This window comes from Prunus mume, linkage group LG4, assembly GCF_029339155.1.
Source record: "Prunus mume cultivar Tortuosa linkage group LG4, ASM2933915v1, whole genome shotgun sequence".
NCBI lineage: Eukaryota > Viridiplantae > Streptophyta > Magnoliopsida > Rosales > Rosaceae > Prunus > Prunus mume.
Window position 1 is genome coordinate 20,420,019 of NC_142701.1, and position 12,294 is coordinate 20,432,312.

At 35.7% G+C, this 12,294-nt stretch overlaps 2 protein-coding genes across 2 annotated transcripts; one reads left to right on the forward strand and one right to left on the reverse strand.

Moving 5' to 3' along the window:
- The first annotated feature begins 5,406 nt into the window (after positions 1-5,406).
- Positions 5,407-8,861, forward strand: LOC103329569 (protein COBRA). Its single transcript, XM_008232058.2, has 6 exons — positions 5,407-5,685; positions 6,279-6,358; positions 6,966-7,422; positions 7,512-7,671; positions 7,778-8,055; positions 8,240-8,861. The coding sequence occupies exons 1-6, from the start codon at positions 5,583-5,585 to the stop codon at positions 8,530-8,532; spliced, it is 1,371 nt and encodes a 456-aa protein (XP_008230280.2). The 5' UTR covers positions 5,407-5,582; the 3' UTR covers positions 8,533-8,861.
- Positions 8,862-9,046: 185 nt separating this feature from the next.
- Positions 9,047-11,397, reverse strand: LOC103329687 (COBRA-like protein 4). Its single transcript, XM_016793697.2, has 6 exons — positions 11,200-11,397; positions 11,026-11,105; positions 10,441-10,897; positions 10,170-10,317; positions 9,780-10,057; positions 9,047-9,699 (listed from the first exon to the last, which is right to left on the reverse strand). The coding sequence occupies exons 1-6, from the start codon at positions 11,249-11,251 to the stop codon at positions 9,416-9,418; spliced, it is 1,299 nt and encodes a 432-aa protein (XP_016649183.1). The 5' UTR covers positions 11,252-11,397; the 3' UTR covers positions 9,047-9,415.
- Positions 11,398-12,294: the final 897 nt, after the last annotated feature.

Here is a 12,294-nt window from a genome sequence, read left to right on the forward strand (position 1 = left end):
CACTCTGCACATATTTGTGGGCTGCTTGTATTACTTGGGCAGCCACATGAACAAGTTGGGCACGACACAATGTTGCTATCGTAAAATGCGGAGAGAGAGACGCAACATGTTGGCATTTTGTGAGCGATGAATGGTGAAAACGTGCATGTCACGTTCCACGTCACTGTCATACACCAAAAGAGACAAGCAAAGAGATTAAAAGTAAAATTCATACTACCCTACACAAATACAAGGGTTGTGCTAAAATATGAATATGGTTTGAATTTATTAGGTTGAATTTATTCTTCTCCACAAGGAGGTATATATAAGAGTTTACATGTGGGCTTTATAAAGAATTAGATACAGTAAAGAATTAGGAAAGTATCTCCTAATTATACAATGATTTATCAAAATTATTTCGTTGTTGCATCGAGTTAATCAAATGATATTCCTAGAAATGGAACTTCTCCGGAGGCCCGCCTGTTTCATCACGCTGATTGATTATATAATGAAATAGTTCATATATATTTGATAGTTTATATATATAATATTATATTTGGTTGTGGGGTGATGATTGATTTATATACTTCATATATATACAAGTCTTCATATAGTTAACAAGCACTGAAAGGAAAACCTAATCTATATATGTATTTCAGTTTCATTGAAACATCAATTTTTTTATAAATTTGATTTGTGATTTGCATGCTAATTGACGATGATATTTAACTTTAAAAAATAAAAAATTTGTATGCCAAAGTGTAAGTTTGTATCAGATTATGTGAAAACCTCAGTTTAAGTTCCGCACAGGGCCTTCAAAATATGAATCTTGATTTTTGTTTATCGATAAGAGTAGTTTAGAGCATGATCCATTATTATTAGGCCATTACCCGAGTCTCTGTTCTCCCCTTTTAAGTTTTTACTTTTCTAGTGTTATTACCCGTATAAAGAATTTAGTATTTTCACATTTAATACTCATATTGTACATGTATATACGTATTTTTCATGTTTAATACACTTTTTTTATACAAAATTTTCAATGATACACACAAAATTCAAGTATTATTCACAAATTACTCACATATTATTGATTAAAAATAAAATATATTTAAATATTTAAATACTAATTATTCACTATGTAAATAATAATTAAAACATAACTTCTAACTAAAGTAATTAAAAAATAGAAATTCAGATTATGCTATTCCATGGGTATAGCCGCGCGGCTATACTTTTAAGAAAATTATAAATATAGCCGCTGGGCTATACGCTTTACAAGCGCTGAGCGCTAGGCGGGTCCTTTTATTTATTTATAAATAGTATAACTGCCAAATTATTATTTTTAATAAAAAAAGGGTATAGCCCACCGGCTTTACTATGGTCCTCTTTTTTTTAATTCTTTGTTTATATATAATATAGCCGTGGGGCTATACCCATTTAATAGCACTGTGATCTTCTTTTTTTATACTTGTTTGTCCCCAAGTTTTGTTTATTGATAAGAGTAGTTTAGAGCATTATCCATTACTATTTGGCCATTACCCGAGTCTCTATTCTCTCTTTTTGAGTTTTTACTTTTTCATAGTTATTACATGTATAAAGAATTTAGCATTTTCACGTTTAATACTCGTATTGTACATGTATGTATGCATTTTTCATGTTTAATACACTTGTTTTTTTTTTTTTACAAAATTTTTAATACTACACACAAAATTAACGTATTATTAACAAGTTATTGATTAAAAATAAAATATATTAAAATACTAATTATTCACTAAGTAAATAATAATTAAAACATAACTACAAATTAAAGGCAGCACAGCCACACTATTTTTAAAAAAAAAATTCTATTTATAGAGTATAGCCGCTTGGCTGTATGTTTGAAATATTCTATTTAGCCGTGCGGCAATACGCTTTTCACAAAAACACGCACTCGCTAGGCGGTTTTTATTTATTTATTTATTTATTTATAAATAGTATAGCTATGTGGATAAACGCCAAATTATTTTTTCTTATATAAAAGAGTATAGCTGCACAGAATTACTAGGGTCTTTTTTTTAATACTTTTTTTATAAATAGTATAGCCGGCTATACGCTGTACATAGATACTGTGATTTTTTTTTTTAATAATTGATTTTCCTTATTTTGGTTTATTGATAAGAGTAGTTTATAGCATTATCCATTACTATTAGGCCATTACACAAGTCTTTATTGTCCCCTTTCGAGTTTTTACTTTTCTAGAATTATTACCCATATAAAGAATTTAGCATTTTCATGTTTAATACTCATATTGTACACGTATGTACGTATTTTTTATGTTTAATACACTTGTTTTTTTTATACAAAATTTTCAATAATGTACACAAAATTCAAATATTATTCACAAAGTGCTCACATATTATTGATTAAAAATAAAATATATTTAAATATTTAAATACTAAATATTCACTAAGTAAATCATAATTAAAACATAACTACTAATTAAAGTATTTAAAAAAGAGAAATTCATATTGTTGTTTATCGATAAGAGTATTTTGAGTATTATCCATTACTATATAGCAATATACACATATAAATATAATGTATTTGATTTTACAAAATACCAAGCACAAAGAACCTATGTTTAAATTTGCCCTTCTTTCCTGGAAAGAGGGAAAGAAATATCCCAAAAGTAAACGTAACAACTGCAAAAGAGAGTAGGAAACTAGCACAACAAAACTATGTACCAATTTTGATTATACTGCATGGAAACAGAACATGGAGGAGTTAGCTATTATAAAATTTATAGTTTTTTCTTTTTTCTATAAAGCCATATGCAAAAAAATTTATATTATAAATAATATATAGAACAAAATAGAAAGCTTTTTAAGGTAAAGTAAAACTAAGAGACACATAAAAAATAAATTAAGATTAAGAAAGCCAGCCTGGTATGGTGAAGCACGTCAGAGATGCTATTTTAAAGTCTTTGCAGCCTCCTTACGTGCAGGTATAGGCTCAGGCGCCCGGAAGGTGCACAAGCAGTGCCACAGCACAAGACCCCCAAATTAATTTTTTTCCCTCTGGAACCCTTCAATTTCATGCTTTGTTCTTCCATCTTCTTCCTCTCTCTCCCAAAACCCACATCCAGAGAGAGCAAGCATCACCTCACATCCCTAGAACACTTCAATTTCAAGCCTTATTCCTCCATCTCTTCCCATTTTCTCTTCTGTCAAGCAACCTAAGAGCCTAACGAAGCTTTCATCAAGCTGCTAGAAATCTGTTAAAGCCACCCATGCTTCTATCTTCTTCTTCTCTTTCCGATAAACACATCTAGATAGATCAAGCTTCATCTCTCATCCTTGTAACCCTTCGATTTCAAGTCATGTTCTTCCATTGCTTCTCTTTTTATCCTATGTCAAGCCATTACAGAACCTGACGAAGCTTTCGTCAAGTTGCCGGAAACTTGCTCAACCCACCACATTCCTTTTCCCCATCTCTTCCTATCTCCCCTCAACAAATTCTCCCAAAAACTCTCTCTTCCCTTTACTTCAAGCCTATGTGTCTCATAGGAAACCCAAGCCTTCTCTTTCTCATGCTAAACTTGTGAATGCTCAGCTCCCATGCCACAAGTTTCTCATGTCAAGCCCAAGAATTTATCCGTAAGCGACTGTTGGTTTCAGTGGTGAAGAAGACCAAAGTGTTTCCTAAGGCTCAGCTACCCTTTCGAAACACTCTTAGAGTATGATCCTTGAACTCAGACTCAAGAGACAATTTCATACATTTAGCTTTTTACAGCAGCCTAGGCCCATCAGTAGCTGCCGGAATGAAAAAGCCCTTACATAAATTGGCGACTTCACTGGGGATTAGACAATAAACCAGAGAAATAAAAAGATAAGAACATTTCCTCTTTGTTTTCTTTCTTTTGTTGGCTATCTACTTTGCAGAACAAACATAATACAGATTACTGACATGCGCCCTTTGTTTGTGCCTTAGATCTCCATTCTCAAGCAAAACAAGATGTTGTAAAAGGACCGGGGGCTTAGGCAAATCCATCATTCATGCCACAGTTTTTTTTTTTTTTAAACATGTTGGCCAAAACGGTGTCGTTTTGGCCCAGCATTTTTTTTTCAACACGCCAAAACGACTATTTTTTATTTTTTATTTTTTTTTATTTTTTTAAAACCATACAAAACGACGTCATTTTGGTCCAAGTCTTTATAAATAAATAAATATTTAAAAATAAAAAAAAATAAAAAACAGATTCAAGAGAACTCTCTCGACTTCCTCATCTCCAATCCAAAACCACTATTCCTAAACCCTCAAACCCAAATTCCCAATCTCCAACACCAACCAACCACCCCACCCACCCCAAAACCACCAAAAGACCTCCCCAGCTCCTCCAAAAAAACTGAACTTTTACACTATGACCCTATGAGATAAGATTCCTGAGTCCGTTCCTGTGGAGATGGGTTCCTTGATTTATGAAGATATTCCTACATTAAATCAAATATAATTTTCTTAATCAAGTAGAAATTAATTATGGTAATTAGTTTAACTTAAAAATATTCCTTTTTCACGTGTTACGTTCTTATTGGTCGATGAAATATATGTTCCACACGAGTCAAGCATATAAGAATAATAAAAAATAATCCTTCTTGATTGATCTATAAAATAGTATATTCAGTAATATTGAATGGTAGTGATGATGGCTGGGACTGGTGAAGCTTTTGAGAATCAGGAAAGGTTGCAAAACTAAAAGAGTCAAAACGTGTAGCCAGTTCATGCATTACAAATTTATGTTGGAGACCAGATTTTAGGGAATGCTTATTGGCGTCCACATGTGACATATGAATTGGATGTACACTGTATACCTCCCTCCAATACACATTTGGTACAATTTACATTTAAATAATAAAAATTGTGTTCTATTTAGGACAAGGTCTTTGTCTTCTATTCTCCAAAAAGGGTTTATAAAATCTTGGAATAAAAATTAATAAATCCGGTATTACCCACAGAAGATGCATTTGAAATGTAACTTTGCATCTAAACTTTTCAATAAAGCTTTTGCTGCTAGGCTACAAATCATCATTTTCCAATTGAAAACATGACTTAGTTTAGCCTAATGGTCAATGCCAACCAACCTTGGAGTGTGAACAAACTCCAAACCACAAAGACAATCAAGCTTCGAACCAAGACCATTAGTAACTACCAGAAGATGCCAAATTCTTTTTTGGTCTGCAAGAAGCTGCCAATTGCCCAAATACCAATTGCCAAGCCGTTTGATTATGATTTGTGTTCATCACAACTGTCAAGCATTTACTTTGAAACAGTCAATTAATATGTTTAAGTATTCTTTTGTTTTTTGTTTTTAATAAATAACCCGTTAATACAATATTAGTTTTATTTTTAAATTCACTACATTTTAAACTGGGGGACTTTGGCAGGCAGACTGGCAAGGGAGCACGCACGTTACCGCGTTCGTCCCACTCTCTCTCCACCCTTTACGCCTTTTTCTGTGTGAAAAAACGAAACTTGTGCCACCCTCTTGACCAAAAAGAAAGAAACTTTTCGCCACCCAAGAAATAAAACTCAGACATTCGGACCAGAACACAATCTTTTAACAGAAAATGGGGCCTCTGTTCCTACCCATGATTCGATCAGTCTCAAAATTGATCAGTTTCACCATTTTGCTTCTCTTTGGACTTGCTTGTACCACCTTCACTGCTACAGGTATCATCAGTCTTCCTCTTTCTCATTCAATCTTTCTAAAGTTAGTATTTTTTTTTTCTTGGAATTTGATTATATTCATGGGTTTATTCCTTTTTAAGTCTATAGTGGCCTAATGTGTCTGAGTGTCTCATATTAGTTGGATTCTGTTCCTTGAAGGTGTAGACTTGTAGTTGACTGTTTGATTGGAGAAATGTTTGTGAGGTTTTGGCAACTTTTGGGTTTTGGGTTTTGGGTTTTGGTTTTGAGTTTGACAAATGAGGAAATCAATTTTTGTTTAATATCAGAACGTTTAATTCTCTGATGTTGATGCAAATGAGTTTTGATGGAAAATATGGACCTTAGCTCTTGTTTTTCCATTTTTGAGTTCTGTTTTGGAATTCGAACTCTTTTTTTCTTTCACAAAGAATTCGAACTTGTTAGTTTTAACAGATGAGATACTGAAGAAAGAAAATTTAATCAGTTGAACTAATTCAGCTATCAAATACTTTCTATTACAAGGAAAATGAGAACAAGACTCCAAATTTACGATTTTTACATAATCTCTATTGATTCAGCTCATCACAGTGTTCATTGTTTTGCTTATTTCTTAACAGAAGCATATGATCCGCTTGACCCCAATGGAAATATCACAATCAAATGGGATATTATAAGCTGGTCTCCTGATGGCTATGTTGTAAGTGTTATTTGAATTTTGAGCCTGTGATAGTCGAGAAGTGTTTATTTATTCATTTTTTACGTTAATTGCACGGCTTTTCTAATGTGGTTGCCTTCAAGGAAAGAAATAAACATACAATGAACATAGATAATACAGAAAAATGGTTCTGAATTCCAAGGAATAACAAGAGCTGCTTATCAAGTTCTTCAAACGTTAGTTGCCTAACCTGAACAACATCTGAACTTCATACTTCCATTTGGCTTCTTGCTTGCACAGATTAGAGTGCACTCAGCCTTGGCATGAGCGTAAGAAAGTTTAGTGAATCTTTCATAGCCTACATAGTTACTCTGATTCAGATATTTTTTTCCATAGAGTAGGATTGGGGTTTTTTGGTATGTTTGTCACTTGCAATGTACATTCCTACTGGGGATATTCGGCAATTAAACTTAGGGTGAGGTCCTCTACATAAAAGGTGAGCTTAAATCTACATGTTTCTCTTTTGGTTGAGTAAATTAAATCTCTGTTAGTTGTGAAAGCACCATTTTAGCATGGATTCATTTTACCTTCCACTTAAGAATAGTTTAATAAGGTAAATATCTAATCAACATTCTCTTTGAATAAACAGGCTGTTGTTACCATCAATAACTTCCAGAAATATCGGCACATTCAAGCACCAGGCTGGTCACTGGGATGGACATGGGCAAAGAAGGAGGTTATATGGAACATGGTGGGAGGACAAGCCACAGAGCAAGGGGATTGTTCAAAATTTAAAACAACAATCCCCCACTGCTGTAAAAGGAACCCAACTGTTGTTGATTTATTGCCAGGAACTCCTTACAATCAACAAATTACAAATTGTTGCAAAGGAGGAGTACTTACTTCATGGGTGCAGGATCCAGCCAATGCTGTGGGGTCTTTTCAACTAAGTGTTGGTCAAGCAGGAACCACTAACAAGACGGTCAGAGTTCCTAAAAATTTCACTCTGAATGCACCAGGGCCTGGGTATACTTGTGGTCGCGCAAATGTCGTCAAACCTACTAAATTTGTCACTCCAGATAAACGGAGAGTCACTCAAGCTATGAGTAAGTTATAATAATATTATGAATGTTTTTAAAGACATGTGTTTGTGCTAAGAAAACATCAGTTTAATCTTACCTCTTGTTCATGACAGTGACATGGAATGTTACGTGCACATATTCGCAATTCCTGGCTCAGAAAACTCCCACTTGCTGTGTCTCACTCTCATCCTTCTACAATGACACGGTAGTGCCCTGCCCAGCATGTTCATGTGGCTGCCAAAGTAATGCAACTCATCCAGGAAGCTGTGTAGAGTGAGCTCTCTTCCAGAATCACCTTTTTAAACTTCCTTTTCCTGATTTTAAGATGGAATGTTTCTTATTTTTCTATAAGACATTTATGTTCTCTGTGAATTTGCAGGCCAGATTCTCCCTATTTGGCTTCAGTTGTCTCAGCCTCTAGCAAGAATAGCTACATGCCTCTGGTTCGATGCACTAACCATATGTGCCCAATCCGAGTTCACTGGCATGTCAAGCTAAACTACAAGGAATATTGGCGAGTGAAAGTTACAGTTACAAACTTCAATTACAGGATGAATTACTCGGATTGGAATTTAGTTGTCCAACACCCAAACTTTGACAATCTGACCCAGATTTTCAGCTTTAACTACAAGTCATTAACTCCTTATGCGACAATAAGTATGCTAATCCTGACTTATTAGTTATTATTTTTTCATATGTTCTTTAATCGTAGTGTTATTATGTGATTTGACCTGTACTTCAAGTTTTCCAAGATTTCTAAAAGACCTGCATATGTTAATCTTCATTATTATGCGTGCACATTGAAAGTTGGGAATGTGTAATCTGGTTTTCTTTCAAACAGATGATACAGCCATGCTATGGGGACTTAAGTTCTACAACGATTTCCTGATGCAAGCTGGGCCTCTTGGTAACGTACAGTCAGAGCTGCTTTTCCGGAAGGATCAAGCAACTTTCACATTTGATAAGGGTTGGGCTTTCCCTCGAAGGATCTATTTCAATGGCGATAACTGTGTCATGCCACCTCCTGATGCCTATCCATGGTTGCCAAATTCTGGATTCCGACAGTATACCTCTCTGCTTACTCTAATCATGACTTCTCTATCAACCGCTGCACTCATGTATGTTCATGCTTAACCTGAGCTTGCAAGCGTTCAAATCTTAGATTTTCAAAGAGCTTAGTTGACCTCAAAATTTATGGAAGCCACTCAAAATTTTCCATGCGTTTTGGTGAAATGCTTCCACCATGAAGTTAGATGGATTCAAGTATGCTGCTGGTGTCCATTTTTGTTTCTTGATACTACATAAGAGTGGGTTACTTCTGGCTATTGTGTTGTGTATATTCATGTAGTCAACCCCTTTCACTTGTAGAGTGACCAGGGTATTGTAATCGTGATTGTAAATCAATAAGAATGATTAACTACCTATTGAATCTGATCATAGTATCGATCTTACAGTTTTTTTTCGTTCTGACATCTCATATGACCGGATTGATTCAATCAAATCATGGCAGTTCTGCATTAAATTGAAGATGCCATTTGACAAGCATTGACTGATATAGTTTTACTTTGAAGCACATAATAGTCATTCTCTAATGCCTTCGCTGTTGAGAAGGTTAGTTGTAAGCATTAACTTGTTGAGTGCAAATGCATATATAATTTTTCGAGATTGGAATTGATTTTCAAGTTGCCGGCTGTGTACAAAAATATCACCAGCATTAATTTAAATTCAAATTGCAGCACAAAACAAAATTTAATAGATCTACTTGCATCTCTCAAAAAAACAAAGATCTACTTACATGATACTATATTCCTGATGATGATAGAACATAGAAACTCAAATACCAGACTCATTCTATTCACGAGATACATATGAGTAAGTCAAGTTTAGTTCGTCAAAGAAAGAGCCCTTGGAATTTTAGTGCCTATGCTTCATTTCTATGTGCAAAATATCCTTTAGACCTTTGCTTCAAAAAACTTATTAGCCATATTGCCACAATTCCGAAATCTATGCAGCCAAATCACCAAATGGCTATCAAGAAGAAAATGAATGATGAAATGAATGTTGAGAAGGAAAGTAGATTTTGATAGGCAGAGTTGGGCAGAAAGGGGTAGGCATCAGGAGGGGGCAACTGGCACTCATCACCATTGAAGTAGACTTTGTGAGGAAATGCCCACCCTTCTTTCAAAGTGAATGTGTTCTTGTCCTTTCGAAGCAGCATCTCCGACTGAACATTCCCAAATGGCCCGGCTTCCATTAATTGGTCGTTGAAGAATTTCAAGCCATAGAACATACCAGTGTCATCTGCATATAAAATAACATGACAGCTATGTTAGCCCCTGACTATGAGAACAATGTGGAAGAGGAGATTGTTTGGAACTCACTTATAGACTCGTAAGGAACAAGAGGCTTGTAATCAAAGCTGAACACTTGTGTGACATTGTTGAGATTAGGATGCTGAACAACCAGAGTCCAAAGCGTGTAGTTCATCCGATAGTTGAAGTTTGTGATCGAAACCTTCACTCGCCAATAATCCTTATAGTTACGCTGCACATGCCAGTGCACTCTAACCGGGCACATGTGCCTTGTGCACTGCAGCAGCGGCTTATTGTCTTTCTTCGGAGTGTTAACTCCCACCATGCTCAGAATTTTGGAGTCACTTCTGTAACAAAATCAACATGGATCATGTTATTATTTATGCATACGTCTCTGCACAAATTATGTAAGTTACTTTAGACTATATTTTGAAAATGTCCAAAAGGGTCATGACTTACTTGACACAATTGTCCTTGGTTTGGCAACCACAAGTACAGGGTGGACAAGGAACAACTGTGTCATTGTAGAAAGATGAGAGAGATACACAACAGCTTGGGTATTTTCTGGCCAGAATTTGTGAGTAAGTGCAGGTCACATTCCAGGTCACTGCATAAAAACATGATGATGTTAAGTTAAACAGAGTGTACTTATATATCAAATCAAATATTAGAATGAAGAACTTTATTAATCTCTAGATCATCATGTCAGCTAGCAGGCAGAGGAACTTACTCAACGCCTGAGTCTTTCGGCGTCGATCAGGTGTCAAGAAAATTGTGGGAGGCACAACTCTTGCCCTGCCACAGGTGTGTCCTGGTCCTGGGCCTAGCAAAGTGAAGTTCCTGGGAAGCTTCACTGTCCTGTTTGAAGTGCCAGCTGATCCAACACTGAGCTGGAAGGCGGAGACAGCAGCTGAGGGGTCTTGGCCCCATGCACCTAGCACTCCACCTTTGCAACAATTTGTGAATTGCTGGTTGTAAGGAACACTAGGAAGCAAGTCCACAAATGTGGGGTTTCTCTTGCAGCAATGAGGTATGTTCCCTTTGAACCTAGAGCAGTCACCTTGCTCCGTGGCTTGAGCTCCCACCGCAGACCATATCACTTCTCTTCTAGCCCATGTCCATCCTAAAGTCCACCCCGGGCTCATGATGTGCCGATACATTTGAAAGTTGTTCAGAGTCACAACTGCCTGCAAAATACAATTCAGTGGAGGCATAGTCATTGATACACATTTTATTATGTGATGACTAAGTTCATATGCCCTCTAAATCTTTTTACAACAAATTTCTTTCAACTATAGATAAGTAACATACTCACCACATAGCCATCTGGTGTCCAAGACATGATATCCCATTTTATTGTTATGTTTCCATTTGGATCCAAGGGATCAAATGCATCTGCATCAAACCACAAAACATGCATGAACAACAAAATTCGAGAAGTGATTTTGTTTCATTCCAAGTAAAAGTGTTCTAAGGAGGAAGAGTTTACCTGCATATGAAAAGATGACAAGAAAGAAGAGAGCTGAGACAAAGAATCTCATCTCTGGTTCAAAAGCCTAATTACCAACCTTGCCAATGCTTGAAATTGGATTGTAAGCTTGAGCAATTTTGTTGAGCTGGGTTCACAGGCTTGTTAAACAAAGGCTCTGAAATCGATCATGAGCTTCCTAGTGGGCAATGGATGTGTATGTATTTAATAAAGATAGAGACTCTGGAAAGAAAATTTTGTTAGCTTTCTACATAGATGGGTTACCAAATTGTTGTTAGATGCTTATAACATCTTCAATTCTCTTAGTCTCTCTCATCTGGAGACTTCTGATTAGCTTTCCATGTCTTAAAGCAACTTCTAATGAGACCAGGCAGGGTAAAAAAATCTGCAGTGAGCACAACATCTCAACGGTCCGGATTGCAGCTGAAGGTGACAGATAATGAGGTTAGAAGTTGAAGCTAAGAAATTGGCCATACATATGTTACAAAAAATATTTAATCAAACCAGACATGTTATAATTTTGATTTAATATATAAAATCCCACTATATTATTATACAAGCTGGTTGCTTCTGCATGGTAAGCTCGACCCATCCATAGTAATCATTTTAGCATGTGTGCCATTAGAATATTTTATGTCTTGTCTGAAATCTTGCTCGTCTCCAAGGGTTTAAGTCAGAAGCATGAGTTTGAAAATAAGCAAAACACCGAAGTAGGGACAAGTACTGAGTCCCTTTCTGCTAGAAAGGCCACTCAACTGCTTTGCATTTAACAGACTTGAATTGGATTTGCTTCAACAGTAAAATGTCTCTCTTTTTGGCTGCAGTATTTTTCCACTCATTTCCATGAATCATTCAATTTGAGAAGGGATTCATAGCCAAACTATTGATGATCTAGTAATTTAGGTTAGATATAAGCATCAATTGGTCGTGCAAAAAGCATAATTTATAGCATTAGGTCATAAATCAAATGCATCTATTCAGTTTTATCGCTAATTTGTTAGCTGAAAACAAGAACAGCCCAAGTGCTTCTTAATGATGGGGCTATGTTGAGGGGTTCAATTCATCCATCCGATAATAACTCTGCAATTAATCGGA

Excerpts from the sequence above, each read along its gene's own strand:
- LOC103329569 (XM_008232058.2), top strand. The coding sequence starts at position 5,583 with ATGGGGCCTCTGTTCCTACCCATGATTCGATCAGTCTCAAAATTGATC. Across the intron at positions 6,359-6,965 it reads GGTCTCCTGATGGCTATGTT|GCTGTTGTTACCATCAATAA; the intron begins GTAAGTGTTATT and ends TTGAATAAACAG. Across the intron at positions 7,672-7,777 it reads CATCCAGGAAGCTGTGTAGA|GCCAGATTCTCCCTATTTGG; the intron begins GTGAGCTCTCTT and ends GTGAATTTGCAG.
- LOC103329687 (XM_016793697.2), bottom strand. The coding sequence starts at position 11,251 with ATGAGATTCTTTGTCTCAGCTCTCTTCTTTCTTGTCATCTTTTCATAT. Across the intron at positions 11,106-11,199 it reads TGTCATCTTTTCATATGCAG|ATGCATTTGATCCCTTGGAT; the intron begins GTAAACTCTTCC and ends GGTTTGATGCAG. Across the intron at positions 10,058-10,169 it reads ACCAAGGACAATTGTGTCAA|AAGTGACTCCAAAATTCTGA; the intron begins GTAAGTCATGAC and ends ATTTTGTTACAG.